This window comes from Mus pahari, chromosome X (genome assembly GCF_900095145.1).
Source record: "Mus pahari chromosome X, PAHARI_EIJ_v1.1, whole genome shotgun sequence".
Classification (NCBI taxonomy): domain Eukaryota; kingdom Metazoa; phylum Chordata; class Mammalia; order Rodentia; family Muridae; genus Mus; species Mus pahari.
The window spans coordinates 135,951,565-135,969,721 of NC_034613.1; the positions used below are offsets into that span (position 1 = coordinate 135,951,565).

Here is an 18,157-nt window from a genome sequence, read left to right on the forward strand (position 1 = left end):
AGGAGGAAAAAGAAGAAGAAGAAGAAGAAGAAGAAGAAGAAGAAGAAGAAGAAGAAGAAGAAGAAGAAGAAGAAGAAGAAGAAGAAGAAGAAGAAGAATTCTAAGTGCCATGTATACGTGGCTGGAAAGACGGAGCAGCAGGAAAGAGCACTATTCTCTGGGTGAAAGAACCATGTTGGATGTTGTTGTTGGATGACAAAGAATGGACCATAGCAAAAACAGAGTGATGTGACAATAACAGAGCAGTAACAGAGAGAGAATAAGTAGAGGTCTACATGAGACAGATGTAGGGACAGCTGAGGGTCCTCTGCTTCTGGAAGCCTTTAAGTAACTGAAGCAGGGCATAGGAGAGACGTGAAGAAGGCTAGTGATCCTGTTGAATTTAGGTCACCCTTAAGGAAGAAGTTATCACTTTAGATACATCTAAGGCAACCTCTAAACACACACACACATGAAGTTGGCCACATAGGCAGAATACAAGTCTGGGTTTGTCCTATCCTTGAGAGACACCCCCATCCCCACCCCCCAGTTAGTTCTCTCTTCTCCTTTCTTGTGGCATGTGTTCTATTACCCCATTCCCCACCTTCTTTAGGATCTCTTCCTTTCTCGTGATCCCCTTTTAAGTTTCATGACTGACAAAAATAAACACACACACATGTAATTTTAAATGCAGTTTCCACATAAAGTAAAATACACAGTATCCATCCTTCTGAACCTGACTTTTTTCATTGTGTATTTTACTATAGTTTTTGGTAAAAGATAACCACTCCTAACAATGCTCTAGCCAGCAGCAACGCAACCAGGGGCTTGTTGGAAATGCAACAGAAGAGAGGACTCTGACCCAGACCCATTTAGCAGAAACTCGTGTGTGTGTGTGTGTGTGTGTGTGTGTGTACTGGGTGGGAGTGGGGCTCCAAAAATCTATTTTAACCAACTCCAGATCATTGTCTGTCAGTGTCACACAGTCTCTGTTGCCAGGGGCCTTGTTTGGTCCTAGCCAGATAGAAGAATCATTGGAGCTTTAAAGAAAAACAGAGAGAGAGAGAGAGAGAGAGAGAGAGAGAGAGAGAGAGAGAGAGACCGATGCCCAGTTGCCTTTCTTTTTTTGTTATAAAGATTTATTTATTTATTTATTATATGTAAGTACACTGTAGCTGTCTTCAGACACTCCAGAAGAGGGCGTCAGATCTTGTTACGAATGGTTATGAGCCACTATGTGGTTGCTGGTATTTGAACTCCAGACCTTTGGAAGAGCAGTTGGGTGCTCTTACCCACTGAGCCATCTCCACCAGCCCCCCCAGTTGCCTTTCACTCCGAGGGAAATGACTGGGCAAGAGAATTTTGTGAAAGCACTGAATTGTAGCCCCCTCTAAAAGATGTCAGAGAAGCTGGGCATGGTGGCGCACGCCTTTAATCCCAGCACTTGGGAGACAGAAGCAGATGGATTTCTGAGTTCGAGGCCAGCCTGGTCTACAGAGTGAGTTCCAGGATAGCCAAGGCTACACAGAGAAACCCTGTCTCAAAAAACCAAAAGAATAAAAAAAGATGTCAGAGGACACCAACAACGACAAAAAGCCAGACATGTACAAAGTCCTGGGTTCAATCCCTGGCAGCATATAAATCAGTCATGTTCCACCATTACTGTCATCTCAGCACTCAGGAGTTCAAGGTCATCCTGGATCTACTGAGTAAGCTAGGCTAGGCTACATGTACCTTGTCAAAAAAAAAAAGAAAAAGAAAAAAGGCATACTATAGCCAAGCGGTGGTTTTGCACACCTTTTATCCCAGCACTTGGGAGGCAGAGGCAGGCAGATTTCTGAGTTCCGGTCGAGCATGGTATATAGAATTGCCAAGGCTATACAAAAGAAATAGTGTCTCAAAGGAAAAAAATCTTCGATATCATTCCTGGTCCCAGCTGTGTTCCCATCTAAAGCCCATGAGATCATCTTACCTGCCATTCTTGTTCGTGTAAGTTGCTAAATAGCCATGGTCCTGCCAGGTGTGCACTGACTCTGTCATCCCCTGCTCCTGAAAAATGGACTGAAGGCCTTTCAGAATGGCCTCACCATCAGCTGGAAGACAGGACATAAGGGAAGGTGATTAGGAAAGACATGCAAAGCAAAGCTAAGGCCTGAGGTGTAGCACTTAATAGTACAACACTTGCCTCTAAATGGTTTGGACCCTGGGTTCTATCCCTAGTAACAATAAAACATTAAAGTTAAAAAATAAATAAAGCTAATGTGGCACAATTTGATGACTGAAATGTATAGAAACATCTAAATACCCTCCATCCTGTATGGAAAAGTTAAAAGAACACCTGGCTACCCAATAAGAACACAAGAACTGACCACAAATAGGTATGGCAAAGATACAGAACAATAACCATTCAACAAAACCAGAAATTTCAAAAGGATGAGATTCCATTTTAGTCTAAATAAATTAAAGAGAACACACAGTCCTGGCAATGGGATGTGTAAAGATTACTGATGAATCTCAGTAGTAACTTGGGAATTTTCAGTTTATTGTTTAAATATTTACAAAAAGAAACCTGCTGATATGTAAATGAAAAATAAAAATTAAAAATTACACTGGGGCTGGTGAGATGGCTCAGTGGGTAAGAGCACCCGACTGCTCTTCCAAAGGTACAGAGTTCAAATCCCAGCAACCACATAGTGGCTCACAACCATCTGTAACAAGACCTGACTCCCTCTTCTGGAGTGTCTGAAGACAGCTACAGTGTACTTACATATAATAAATAAATCTAAAAAAAAATTACACTGAATGACATACTTGAAAACAGCAAAAACTGAACCACAGAAAGAACTACTGGGTTGTATTTCCCCCTCTCCTCGCCATCCTGCTCCACCTCACAACTTGTCCCTCAAAGTAAAGCTTAAAGTCATACTTAGTTGGTCCCGCATGGTGGCTCTGGAGAATAAGACAGGATGCTCTGCCAAAAGATCATGCCAGCCTGGGCTACACTGTAAGTTCCAGGCCAGCCTTGGCTACAGAGCAAAGCCCTATCTCAATGAAACAAATCAGCATTCATTAACCTCCAACAGGCTCAGGCAAAGTAAGAATCTTCAAGAACATGGCAATTACTTAAAGAGCAAAATTCAGTTTACCCTTCTGCAATAAGCCATTTCCTGATAAGGGTAAATGAAGAACCAATTCTGCAGACTGGCTCCTCATGAAAAAAAAAAAAGAAGAAGAAGAAATAGGCCTTTCTCTGGTCTACAGAGAGAGTTCCAGGACAGCCAGGGCTACACAGAGAAACCCTGTCTCGAAAAACCAAAAAAAAAAAAAAAAGTTGCTGCTCTTACAGAAGACCCAGGTTCAACTCCCATCTCTAACATAACCATCTGTATGTAAACCCCAATTCCAGGGGATCTGATAGCCTCTTCTAGCCTATATGTACCCTGAACGTACATGTGCACAGACATATGTACAGGCAAACATTTATACACACAAAAGCAACTTAAAAATAAAATGTTAACAAAAAAAGAAAAAGAAAAGAAAACTGATTACAATGGCTGGGCAAGAAAGTTGGGTATATATAACCCCTGAATCATGACTAAACTTTCGAAGGCTCCAAAACAGTGACCTTTCCCAGGGTCCTTTTGTCTAATGAACAATGCAATGCCCCATTTTCCAAGCTGCTACCTGCTTTCCTTACTTGACAATAACTTACAATGAATCACATGGTCCACATATAACACCACTACCAAAAAAAGACAAGAAAAAGGAGGAAGAGGAGGAAGAAGGAAAGGAGGAAAGGAGAGAGAGAGGGAAGAGAGGGAGGCAGAGAAAGGAAGGGAGGGAGAGAGGGAGGGAGGGAGAGAGGGAGGGAGGGAGGGGCACAATAGAAATGGGGGAAAGAAAAGTAATAATAGCTGGGTGTGGTGGCGCACGCCTTTAATCCCAGCACTCAGGAGGCAGAGGCAGGCGGATTTCTGAGTTCGAGGCCAGCCTGGTCTACAAAATGAGTTCCAGGACAGTTTCTCTATACAGAGAAACCCTGTCTCGAAAAAACAAGGCCGAAATGCCTATATGTGAGGCTGGGGAGCGAGCTCAGTTATATAGTTGCCTGCTATATAAGAATGGGTCCAATCCCCAGAACCCATATTTAAAAATAAAAGTTGGGCACAGAGGGACATACTTATAATCCCAGTGCTGGAGAGGTAAAGGCTGAGCTAGCCAGATACCTGGGGCTCACTAGCCAACCAGCCTAACATGGACCAGTGAGAGGTTCTGCCTCAAAAAGAAAGGGAGTCAGGACCTGAGGAATAACATAAAAAGGTAACCTCTGGCTCTCACACATACATGTATGTACACATGTATACACTCTTCGGAGGTGAGGAAGGGCTGTCATCTCTCCGTGCCTCATTTTCTACCAGGGATCCATTTACAGGACTCTCTTTGAGAACCTCCTCCTCTGACCCTCGCTCCAGATGGCTGAAGGCCAAACCTATCTAAGCTACTGGACTCCACCTCCTGGGCAACTCTTCACACAGTTCCAATCTGAAATCGCAATCAGGCGCATGACGTCTCTTCTCGTTACCTAGGATGAGGCTCTGTAATCTAAATTTAGAATTCAAATTCCTCCAAAATGGGACAGTTTTTGAGCACAGACAAGATGGCACTGACAAGCAAATGTTTCAGCATTTAACCTTAGGTGACAGGACAAACATAAAGTATACTCAAAATATTTTGTAAAATTATACTACTAAATTCAGGCTGTATATAAACTATATGTGAAACACAATTAAGTAAATAGCTATAGGACCATATAAAAATGTCGTATTTAAAATTGTATCCCATTAGCAAATATGGAAATTAAAATAAAGACCATTTCCTGTATACTCTGAAACACTTCCTAACCCTACCCTTTTCCTACAAACCACACAGCCTCTGCCCCAGGCAAACTCCCAGGCTGGGAAACCTCTCATTTAAAGACCTAACTTCCTCAACCTAAGAAAGGTCAGCTGCTTGTGCTGCTGTGGGGTAAGCAACAGGTTAGCTGGCTGGAGACCTTTGGAGCCTAAAGCGACATGTGAAAAGGCAAAGATGATGATAAAGACAGGAAACGGTACACTCCTGCTTCTTTTTTACCTTTTAGGGTCAAAATGCTTCTTATCAAACTTGAGCATATTAGATGCTGCCCTACGGAATTTGACACTTCTAACACACGGTGGAGAGGAACTTATTCCCCACTTGGGACTTTTCAAATTCAAAGAGTACTATTTTAGAAAAACTATGGCCATGGACACACTGAATGACATGAGAATTTTCTAAAGGTGTAAAACCCCAACTGTGTCTTGTGAACAAATCCCATTTTTCATGTAGACTCCACAGCCAACTCAGCCAACCATCCTATGGGCAGTCTTAAAAAGTCTCCTCTGTAAGAGGAAGGAATTGGAACTTTTTTTTTGTCTGCACTGTTTTCAGCTCTGGTATTCCCACAGCATCTGGCTTCTGAAATGGGGGGGGGGGTAGTGACTTTCTATTCTAGTCAAGCATATTTTTTAATTATGAAGCCTGGGAATTCCACACCACATCACTAATACCCCCCCCCAAAACTGCTCTCCCAACAGGAGGGCTCAAACCATTTAAGCTCCATGAGATGGAACTAACCTAGAGTTCTCTGGGAAATCAGCAAGGGCTAAGCTCTCTTGCTTGTGCATGCTCTCAGTTGGTCGGTCTCTCTTTCTCTCTCTCTCTCTCTCTCTCTCTCTCTCTCTCTCTCTCTCTCCCTTTCTCTCAACTCCCCTCCCCATGCCCTGAATAATAAACTCTATTCTATGCTATGCTGTCCTATGGCTGGTACCTCAGAGGGGGAAGGGATGCCTCAGCATGGGCCCGCAGAGGCACCCCCATGCCCCACTTCATTCCAAGACTCCACCAAACAGAAAACACAACAACGGTTACTTAGGAAATTCATGTTCTTCATAGATGGGGAAAAAAATCCAGAAGATGCAGATGAAAAAAGAAAAGAAAAAAAGAAAGACACACCCTAGTTCTACTGTCTGAACATAGCCACAGGTGAAAGCTAATTAAAAGATTGCTAAGTGTTTTTGCAAGAGGGAATAAACCACTTTAAACATTTTTTATGATACATAATTGATTTTAAATTTTTACCAGTTTTAATACATGTGAGTATTAATACAAGCATGCTGAGAAAGAGGTCATGGACAAGCTCATCTTCCCAGTTTCTCAAATAAAATAAAATATTTAGGATATAATAACAAAAGAAAAAACACACAAAACCTCTACAGTGAAAACTTTAAATGTGTGAAGGAAGAGATTAAAAAACATACTAGAATTTGAAGACCTCCCAAGCCTATAGCTTGGTAGAATTAACATTGTGAAGAAAAGATCTTCCTACCAGAACAATTTACTGATTCAATGAAATCACAGTCGACATCCTCATCTTAATTCTTCATATAAAGAGAAAGAAAATCCTCAAATTGATATGGAACAACAAAAGACCCAGAATAGCCAATTAGTCCTAGATAAGTGTTTGTTTCTATGCATTCTGCTTGTTTTATGTGCTAAGTCCACCTGTCTAAGTCCCCAGCTTTCATACATCTGTTTCTATTGTATCATTGATTTTTAAGTCTCAATCCTCCATTGCACCCATTTGTCCTCTTCTTTCACAGTTAGGAATCTCAGAACTCACTCTTAAATTCTTTGAGACTTAATGTATTCAACCATAGAATGGGTATTGGTTGTATATGATTGTCTTAGAAAAGGTGAAGGAGTTGGAGGGGAAACAAATGCAACCTTTATGAGTGCTTTGAAAATCTGGTATAATTTGATAACTATAAATTGCTATATGACGTTGCTATTTGGTTTTCTTATTCAGATTTTCAGCCTCCAACAAAGAAGCTCCAACGTGTTTGCTTCAGTCAGTTCCAGGGTAGATACCATAGATTTCCCAAATTAGTTTGGGAAGCATGGGTAACTTGAAGGCTGCCCTCATTCCATCCCAGGACTGCAAAAGTCTTGGAGGACATTATATACTCAGGCTTCCAAATTTACTTGAGACCTGGAATGTTCTGACTAGAGTCTGCTGCACCTAAATGCAGGTTGATATCATGTCTTTTCCACTTGAACATCATTTTGTGGAGGGGTCATTTGATATAATGAGGTGAATAGTCTGGGGTAATTGGTTCTGTTTTCATTCTTCAGGTGTCCTATGTTACTGGTACTGTGTTCATGTGGACCCCATCCTCCTTGGCTTCTTAAATATTTATTTGTTATAACCATGCATCTCTTGATAAATCAAAGTAAAAATCATGTAAATCATAGCTGTGTGTGGTATTTTAGTTGAACATTGATTTTGTTCGATATTAGAATGGCTACTCCAGCTTGTTTCTTGGGACCATTTGCTTGGAAAATTGTTTTCCAATCTTTTATTCTGAGGTAGTATCTGCCTTTCTTTGTCACTGAGGTGCATTTCCTGTATGCTGCAAAATGTTGGGTCCTGTTTACATATCCAGTCTGTTAGTCTATGCCTTTTTATTGAAGAGTTGAGTCCATTGATGTTAAGAGATAGTAAGGAAAAGTGATTGTTACTTCCTGTTATTTTTGTTGTTTGAGCTGGGATTCTGTTCTTGAGGCTATCTTCTTTTGGGTTTGTTGAAAGATTACTTTCTTGCTTTTCTTGGGTGTAGTTTCCCTCCTTGTGTTGGTGTTTTCCATCTATTATCCTTTGTAGAGATGGATTTGTGGAAAGATATTGTGTAAATTTGGTTTTGTCATGGAATATCTGGTTTTCTCCATCTATGGTTATTGAGAATTTTGCTGGGTATAGTAGCCTGGGCTGGCATTTGTGTACTCTTAGGGTCTGTATGACATCTGCNTCTCTCTCTCTCTCTCTCTCTCTCTCTCTCTCTCTCTCTCTCTCTCTCACACACACACACACACACACACACACACCTGCATGACAATCACCCCAAACAGGAGCAGATATGATTATTTGGTGCAACATGACTCATAATAGCCAAAAAGCAGAAACGACTCCAAGTTATAAGTGGGTAAGCCAAGTGTGCTATATCCATACTGTGGGCTGTTACTCAGTCATAGATGAAACAAAGTACAGATACATGCTACATTCATCACAGATCTCAAAAAATACTAAAAAACAATTCTATTTATATGATGTGGTCATAAAAGTTCACTCCAAAAAAACAGAAAAGTATATTAGCAACTACCAGAGCCTGGGAGGAATGAACAGTAAAGGAGGAACTGGGACGATGACTAAGGAGTAACTTGTTTCTCTGAGGCAATGGAAATGTTCTAAAACTCATCATGGTGATGGTCATAGACCTCTGTGAATATTATATTGAAAACTACCATATAGCCAGGGAGTCATATATCAAGTTACAGCTGGAGCTTTAATGGGAGCAAAGAAACCTGACCCCAGCAATTCCAACAGGCTAAGCTTGGCCTACAAGACCTTATTGTTCTAATAATCTAGGGTAACTGCAGGCTTCCGTCAATGGCTCTTCCCAGCCTTAAAGGGGCATGGATAGGTTAGGTAGACAGATACTCCTTAGTGATTACCATGCCTTAGCAGAATCAAGCAGGGATCTTACCTAAAGGAAAAGACAGGGCACGAAATAAAGACAGTGGTGTAGGCTTTCATCTTGTTTTTAGATATCTTGTGGGCTCACGTGAAGACTAAATACCATTAAGAATACAGTTTCTATACTGGAAAGAGCTCAGTGGTTAAAGTCATTTGCTGATTCTCTTCCAGAAGACCTGGATTTTAGTTCCCAGCACACACATCAAGCAGCTTACCTATATAATTCTAGCTCCAAGGGATTCCTATGCCTCCTTCTGGCCTCCTTGGGCTCCCAAACACGCAGCTATGCATACATATGCAGGAATTTAAAAAATTAAAACTTTAAGCCGGACGTTGGTGGCGCACACCTTTGGTCCCCAGCACTCGCGAGGAAGAGGCAGGCAGATTTCTGAGTTCAAGGCCAGCCTGGTCTACAGAGTGAGTTCCAGGACAGCCAAGGCTACACAGAGAAACCCTGTCTCGAAAAAGCAAAAAAATAAATAAATAAAAATAAAACCTTTTAGAAATACACTTCGTGGATATCTGTTAAAATCTGATTTATAACTTAAGAGGTCTGTCATAATAAACCCAAAGAAATGAGCTCAGCCTGCCTATTTCTGTTTATTCAGAGATAACCAAGGCAAGACCTACAAAGCCCCTCTAACACAAATCTCTATTAGGCTCAGGCACAGCTACAAGACACCAGGTAAAGAGCCTGCCTACAGGGTAGGTGGTGTTCTGTCCTATCCCTTCTCCTCATCCAACAATAAATGGCAGTCTGCCAAGTTCTGGGGACAGTGTGAGGGGACCACAGGGCTGTTCCTCTGCATCTGTCCTGCTGTCAACACTCCTGCAGCCACAGTCTTAGGCTACTGTTTTATCAGAGAGGAGATGTATGACTATAAAATGCAAACCAGGACAATGAGATCAGCAATTTTAGGTCAGGCTTACTTCAGATCATGTTTTCTTATGTTCATAAAGAACACAACCAAGAAAAATAAACTTCAGAAAGAAAGAAGGAAAAAAAAAAGACCAACTGAAGTTAGATTAATAGCCATACGACACCAACACAGAAATAACACGCAGACTTCTTTCAAGCAAGCACACATTAAGGAAGGACAGATGGAAATGTTAAGTAGCAGTCGCAATGACCATTTCTTAAAATTCACAGCATATCAAGTATATCAAGTATAACTTAATGGAAATGTGCTGCTGATGATTTCCCTGCCCTGCTGTCTCATTCCCATTTCAACAGAAAACAGTTTAAGGGACATTTCCAAGGACACCTGGGGCCAGCTCCTGTTACCTTCCCATAATATACCTACCCTAGAAGGTAAGAAATATGATTTGGCATACAATTCTAAGGCCTCTTTGGGTTGGAAACAAAATGCTAATCAAAACTTATACCACCTCTTTCCTGGTAAGGCCATTTTCTTCTTAAAACTGGGAGTCTAAAAAAGGAGACAAGCCCAGGTCTCAATTCACTCTCACAGCCTATGCTCATCTGGAGAGCAAACCTCACTCTTCCTTCTAATCACCTATGGGAGAATTTACCCAAGAAAGAGAAATAAAGCACAGCAGCCTGGTTAAGATGGCTCAGTGAGTAAAGGCGCTTACTGCCAAGCCAGAAGGGCCTGGGCTTGATACCCAGGACCCACATGTTAGAGGAGAACTAACTCCTGCAGGTTGTCCTCTGACCTCTACATTAGCACACTATGGCTCAGACACTGTGTGTCAGTCCCATAAAACAGGAGCCACAGCACCAGTATGCATGAACATTACAACACACACACACACACACACACACACACACTTAAAAATGTAAAACTTATTTTTTTTTTTGTTTTTTTGTTTTTTGTTTTTCGAGACAGGGTTTCTCCATGTGGCCCTGGCTGTCCTGGAACTCACTTTGTAGACCAGGCTGGCCTCAAACTCAGAAATCCGCCTGCCTCTGCCTCCTATTTTTTATTTTTAAATAAATTTGAGATTATAATTATTCCATTTCCCTCTCCCCCTTCCCTAAGGCCCCTCCCATGAACTCCCCCATCTTGTCCATGGCTCTCTTGTAAATTTGTGGCCTCTTTCCTTATTTATTGTTACTTCATACAGACACACTCCTAAATAAATACAACCTGTTCAATCTGTATGATGATATTTGTATGTACGCTTTCAGGCTGGATAACCAACTGGGGTGCTCTTCCCTGGAGTAAACTATTTTCCTGCTCTCACGATTCCTTAGTTGTGCATAGTTTCTTGTCTAAGGTTAAAGCCTCTGAGCTTTTAGTTCCCATCCATATTAGCACATCTATGGTGGCATCTTTGAATCTGTTTTAATTTTTAAAAAGCATGGAAGTGGTGGAGAGATAAGAGGTTTTAGTTCGAAGCAACCATGTAACAGCTACAGGTTATAACTTCAGTTCCAGAGTGTGGAGAGCTCTTGGGGTCGCTTCTAGAAATTGGGCAGGAATTTGACATTGGGCTAGGACAGGGAAATAGGCTCAGGTAAGAATCTGACTTTAAACTAGTACAAGGAAGTAATTCAAGATCTTGATCATCTTGATCCTTGAATACCACCGGACTTTGTTTAATGCATTGTTTGTTCTATGACCTAAAACTGACCTTATTCTTTGCATGTACTTAGAATGGTACTGGAAAAAAAAAAACCTGTTTCTGCTTCAGAACTGGCTGGGGTCATGCTACAGTGTTGTCTAATCATCTTTTTCTTTTCAATTCTCACTCCCTTCCTGGATAACCTGTTGACTGACCGACTTTGTCACCAGATGATCAAACACCCTCACCTAGCCTCTGAGAATCTGAGAGCACTCAAACATATTGCACAGATATAAGATGCATGCAAAACAACCATATGCATAAAAAAATAAGTGAACTTTTTTTAAAAAAAAAAAAAAAAGCATACGAATGGAGATTTTGGTAAAACCTGCCATTCATTTTGTGGTAAGATAAATACCATTAGTTGGTATGAATTATTGGAGCAGTGATTTTCAACCTTCTTGATGATGTAACCCTTTAATGCAGTTCCTCATGCTGTGATGATCCCACACACACACTATAAAATTTTGTTGCAACTTTATAACTATAATTTTGCTACTGTCATAAATCATGTTAATATCTGATATGCAGGATATCTAATATGCAACCCCTGTGAAGGTTTGTTGGATGCCCCCCCAAAGGAGGGGTCATGACCCACATGCTGAGAACCACTGGCTTAGGGGTAAAAGGTGGCTTGCTGCCAAGCTTGATAATTTGAGTTGTTCTCAGAATCCACAAGGTAAAAAAAAGACAATAGATTCCCCTGGAGGGCTCATCTGACCTTGATATACATGCTACACATGCCAAGACACAGTGCTGCTCCCATACATAAAAATAAATGCGATGTGTTTTAGAGCCCACCTGCTTATGACTGAATCCTGGATCTACCGCTACCTGTTTTCCCTCATGAAAGCTGGTAACCTCTGCGTGCCTTGCTGATTAGCCTCTACTTCATTGCTGGGTTTGCTGGCAGTGGTAAAAACAGATATGCCTTGCTCCCCTTAAAGTAAGTGGTTCACGCTTTGCTGTTGTATAGTCTTTGTAGATGCCCTTTAATGAGTTGAGGAAGTTAGCTTCAATTCTCTATCCTTTTATCTTGAATAGGTGTAAATTTTTATCAAATTAATTTTTCTGTCCTCATTCATTATGACAGTGTGAAGTTTTCTTTGGCCTACAATATAGTGAGATCAGATTTCTTTTTTTCTAATAGTTTTTAATTATTGAAACATTATTATATGCCTAGATGAAGTTATTATTACTTGGTCTTTAGGAAACTGTTTTCTAAATTGCTGAATATTATTTGTTAAGGATTTGTCTACCAGTTTTGGAATATCTTTGTCTGCTTTTGGTATTAGACTACTGCTGGCTTCATAAATTTGGGAGGCCTTCTCTTCTCTGCTATCTTCAAGAGAATATGGCAACTGTTAGTTTTCTTTGAATGTCTGTTAGAACTCTTTAGTGAAACCTTGTAACTTCAAGATTTCTTTGGCATTCTTTTTTTTTTTTTTCTTTTTGTTTTTCGAGACAGGGTTTTTCTGTATAGCCCTGGCTGTCCTGGAACTCAACTCTGTAGACCAGGCTGGCCTCAAACTCAGAAATCTGCCTGCCTCTGCCTCCCAAGTGCTGGGATTAAAGGCATGCGCCACCAATGCCCAGCTCTTTGGCATTCTTAAAAAATTAGTTTTAAATTGCATATATCTATGTATTTATTTATGTCATATGGGAACTGTTTTCTACTCTGTGGGTCCTCAGGAATGGAAGATGGATATTCAGGCTTGGTGGCAAGTGACTTTACCTGCTGAGCCATCTCATCTGCCCTTGGAGTTTTCACACTACAATTAAGTTTTCTTCAGTTGTACAGTTGTCAAGATATTGCCCTTTTCATACTGAGTAAACTGTGACAGTTAAGTGTTGCTGAAATATATGCCCATCTCTTCTGTAAGCTGTCAAATGTGTGTCCGTATCAGGTTGTTCATAGTATTTCCCTATCCTAGTACCTGTGGTCTGTAATGTTTTTGTTTGTTACTTGGTTTGTTTACCTAGTACTTTCCTAGTATAGGCTTTCTGACTTTTTTGCCAGCCTTGTTGGTTTGACATTTCCCTAATTTACTTTTTTTTTTTTAAATGAAACAGCTTTTATTTATTTCCTCCAAGCCTATTGGGTTTTTTTCTTAAATTGGGAACAAAGACTGGTGATTTAAGACTTTAAAATGGAGACTGTCCCCTAAATATTCTTTTCTCATGGGATGGTTTTCACTAGTGGCAAGTGTTACTTTCCATATACTCCATAAAAAGAAGGCATCTTAGATGACTGACGGTTTTCTACAGCATTTAATTAATAAGTTGCTGACTTAACTACAGGAAATTACGGTTGCGTTATTTGAGGCTTAAGTTCTGAACAGTCACTTCTAGAAATTCAGATTGTCAAATTAGAGCTAAATGTCCTTGTAGATCAAGACTTTGGAGCTAGAAAAGACCTTAGACCCAGGAGTCAGCATATTAAAGTCCTTGGGCCAAATCCAGCTTAGCTGCTCTGCTCTAATCTGACCCTCTAGCTAAGCATTTTTAAAGAGTTGTAAATTGTGGGTAAGTAAAGAGACTTGGGCCTGATTTGCCTGCACCACCTGAACATATTACTTTGAGGATCTTTACAGAAAATGTTTCCATATTCCTCTGCCTTGAGGTCACAGAGATCCAGTAAGGTTGACTGTTTCTGAGTCATCTGGAAACATTCTGAAGTACAGGTTCTCAGGCCCCTCACATGACCCTTTTCCCATCTGGAATTTGTCACAGCATATGGCTCTGTTTATGTTTAGATTGTTTTGACTTGTGTCCTTTGTCTTCTCTCTACTATTCTCCCATGGCATTTGTATTTCTCTCGCCTTCTAAACACTTGGAGGTCCACTGTGAAGGACCGCACCCAAATGTTAATTTTGCTAATTATGCTGTGGGGGAGGCTTCCTGAGGACAGTTCCAAAATATAATATTTTTTGCCATCACAAAGTATATTTTTGAACTGTTTGATGTCTTTGAATGCTATTTCACTGCTGATTCACAGGCTGGCCCATATACTCAGACAGTAATCTTTGAATTGTTCATGGAAATACAAATAGCAATATTAGGGACCTGACTTGTAAGGGATTCTGTCCACTTAAAAGTTAAGTCAGTACAGAGGCCAGGGTATCAGCCCAGCATGTGGGAGGCAGAGGCAGAGGCAGAGGCAGAGGCAGGCGGATTTCTTTGAGTTCAAGCCTAGTTTGGTCTACATAGAGCTCCAGGCCAGCTAAAGCCGCATAGTGAGATCTTGTCAATACTCCTTCTCCTCTCCCTCCTCCTAATAGTAAAAGTAATAGTAGTAGTAGTAGTAATGTTAATGAATAGAAGCTAGATAGTCATGATGAAAAAGTGGCAGTCTTGTATTTCTTCTCTTGTGGTACTGAACCATGCCATCCATGGTCCTTGTGCATGCTGTATAAATGCTATGTCTCTTGCTGTCCCCAACTGTTTTTTGGGGGAGGAGTGCTTTTTTAACACAAGTTAATCCTTCACTTCCTAAGATACTGGGATTACAGGCATGCACCACCAAAAGCCTGGCTAACCCCACAATTTCTCTCGTGCTCCCTTTTTGGATGAAGCTAAAGAGAATGATTACCACTCTCCTATCCCTTGAGCCAGCCTGAGATGTGGCCCAATTATTTGTCATAAGGACATGAGAAGTGGTGACTGAGGACCTTTATACCTCCCAAAGATGCCAATGTTGTCATAAACAGAAGGGGGTGGCTAGTTGACTTGGGCTAGATCTTTTTTTTTTTAACGTTCTTTTCTGTTTTCATTCTTTTCATAGCTGTAGCCAGAGTTTACTCTTTTCTTCTTCTGAATTCATGCTACTGAAACTGATGTATCACAGGATGACTTATGATCTTTGAGTCCTTCCTAGATGTGTCATATTGTTTTCTCAGTGTCAAATACAGTAGTTCTCAACTTGTGGGTCAGATCCCCTTTGAGGGTCAAATGACCCTTTCACGGGGGGGGGGGTCAGTCACATAAGACCATGTGAAAACACAGATCTTGTGATATCACATTGTGATAACATGATTTATAGCAGTAACAAAATTACAGCTATGAAGTAACAATGAAAACAACTTTATGGTCAGGGGTCACCCCAATATGAGAAATTGTATTAGAGGGTCACCACCACATTAAGAAGACTGAGAACCTCTAGGTGGCCTAGGCCAGCCTGGTCTATGTAGTGAATTCTAGAAGAGCCAGGACTACACAGTGAGGCACTGTCTCAAAAAACAAAGTAAAAAAAAAAAAGATAAATCTACAGAAAACTACTTTAGCAGTTTCTTTTTCTGTAGCCTCTTCAAGCCAGAATCTTTATTCAAAGAAAAACAAATCACAAAACATGTTAGCTTTTTTCTACATTTGTGAGTAGGATCCCTTGTAGACATCAGAGGACAATTGGAGGGAGCCAATTCTCTCCTATTATGTGGGTTCCAAGGATTGTGCCAGCAGAGCCATCTCACCAACTCAGTTATTTTGTTAAGTCTCACCTTACCATATTTTTATACCTCATAGCAAAAGGAGTGAAATTAATAGCAAGCTCTTTCTTCTAACACCAAAACCACGAAAGATTCAGACTAGACAAACCAGACCTAGAAACGGCAGACATTTGTACAGGAAGACCTATGATCTTCATTGCCAACGCCTCAAAACCAAAACTGAGGCACTTAAGATTTAGTATGATATTTTCAAAGCTTCAACATTAAGTGTCATTATAAAACATGCCAGCCGGGTGTGGTGGCACACGCCTTTAATCCCAGCACTCGGGAGGCAGAGGCAGGCAGATTTCTGAGTTCGAAGCCAGCCTGGTCTACAGAGTGAGTTCCAGTACAGCCAGGGCTATACAGAGAAACTCTGTCTTGAAAAACCAAAAAAAAAAAAAAAACCACACACACACACACACACACACACACAAAAACATGCCACTTTATAAAACATAGTTTCCCAAAGGCTGATCCAAGGCATCAGTCCTGAAAATATTTTTTAATGGTTTCTTTTAAATTTTTTATTAAGCTACATTTCAGAAACCTTTATATTCAACTCTATTTTCTAAGGCCAATAAAAACCTCTGGAAGGTCTGTGGGCAGGCACATCACTTAGCCTTGTTTGAACATTAAGACCTGTCTGAACTCCTGCTTTAATGTAAGTAAAGCAACAGCATGGACACTGACTGCCCAGGCTTCTCACTGAGAATTTCCACTCTAGTGTAAAAATAATCTGCTCATTCCTGGGTTCAACTCACAAGCCAACTTACTCCACCTCTTCTTTTGCCAGAACTTTCCAAATCTCTTGAGTAAGCTAAATTTGTAAGTTTTTATATCTACCTAAGCACCTTTAACAGCTAGTACAGTTCCAAAGTATTTAGTCCTAAATATTGTAATTAGTGTTAAGTAGTTTATGTATCACTTGATGATCTTCCAAGCATTTTTATTGATTATCCCACCCAACAGCATAATGTGTGATTTTGGTATCATTAATGCCTTTATGGAGAGAAAAGCATTAAGATGCTTTTGTTAAACTACACAGCTAAGATTCTCAGTGAATCTAGAAAAGCTATTGGCTCATTTGGGTTTGGGGCTTGATTACTAGTATAGCCTTGTCCTCAATGACTTCTCCAAGAAGACAGATGACACTATTGTTTTAATGAAATCCAAGCCCATCATACCATAGGGCAGCAGATTTTTTTCCGAGATATGGAAAAATGCCTAGTTGTTAAGGGTTTAAAAGAGCATTTGTGCATGATTTACATTCTTGGTTTGCAGACTCAGTTGACTTTTCTTCACTTTTCAAAAGAAGCAATCTTGTAACTGAACTACCGTGAAATGGTGGGTAGAGCTTCAGGGCTCACCAGCAGTTTTGGGTTACAAATGTAGTGAAATGGTAGCTTAAACACCCAGAATAATTACTGACTCCAAAAAGTCAACTCACTCATAGCCATACTGGACAAAGTTTTAAACATACAACCACAAGACAATATCTTTTAATGATGCCTTGCTATGTATGCAACCCAGGCTTGACATGAACTTGGGATCCCCTACCTCAGTATTTCCACTGTCTGCAGATCACAGGTACCACACTCTTGCAAATGTCCAGTAGTTTAATAAATGAATCCTTAGCTACAAGGATTAGTTTAGTGTAGATAGGTTAGGGAGTTGCAATTAAATTAAAGATTGGCATCACTATTCTTTAAGATAGCAAATCCAAAAACAAAAGTACCAAGATCAAAGTTACTAAAGGCCTCAGGGCTGTAGCCTCAACTCCTAAGGAGCTGCCAATTCAAATACAGATTTTAATTGTATGCAGAGGAGATGAGAAGATTCCAAACTGGTAATTCCTCCAACGCAAAAACCAAACTGGCTCTCTTTTCTCAAAACAAACAAACAAGACAAATTGCCTACCAGTTATTCGACTGGAAACTCCTCTCAATGGCTCAGGGCTTTAGTTGACTTGAAAAAGTACCTTTCCTCTATTGAGAGGGGAAGAGGAGGTTCTCAGTGCCTTGGTTATATGTTTTCAGCAGCAAGTGTCCCTCAAAAAGCATTTAAAATAAGATAAAAGCATCCAATGAAAGCTAATAGAGGTGTCTTGATATAAAGTACAAATTGACTTTACCATATGCTACCTCCATCAGCTTAAAGAAATCGAGATCAGGGCTAGAAAACTGGTTCAGCGGTGAAGATCACTCACTGACTGCTCTTCCCGAGGTCCTGAGTTCAATTCCCAGCAACCACATGGTGACTCTCAAACCATCTGTAATGGGATTGGATGCCCTCTTCTGGTGTGAAGACAGCAACAGTGTACTCACATATATAAAATAAAATCTTTAAAAAAAAAAAAAAAAGAAAAAGAAAGAGGGGCTGGTGAGATGGCTCAGTGGGTAAGAGCACCCAACTGCTCTTCTGAAGGTCTGGAGTTCAAATCCCAGCAACCACATGGTGGCTCATAACCATCCATAACAAGATCTGACGCCCT

At 40.5% G+C, this 18,157-nt stretch overlaps 1 protein-coding gene across 1 annotated transcript in view; it reads right to left on the minus strand.

Annotated features, from left to right (window-relative positions):
* Window positions 1-18,157, minus strand: part of Sms (spermine synthase) — a 48,310-nt gene that overhangs the window by 23,201 nt on the left and 6,952 nt on the right. Inside the window, exon 2 of the mRNA XM_021187641.1 lies at window positions 1,952-2,072. Within this exon, the coding sequence (XP_021043300.1) occupies window positions 1,952-2,072 (121 nt within the window). The remainder of the gene's footprint in view (window positions 1-1,951; window positions 2,073-18,157) is intronic.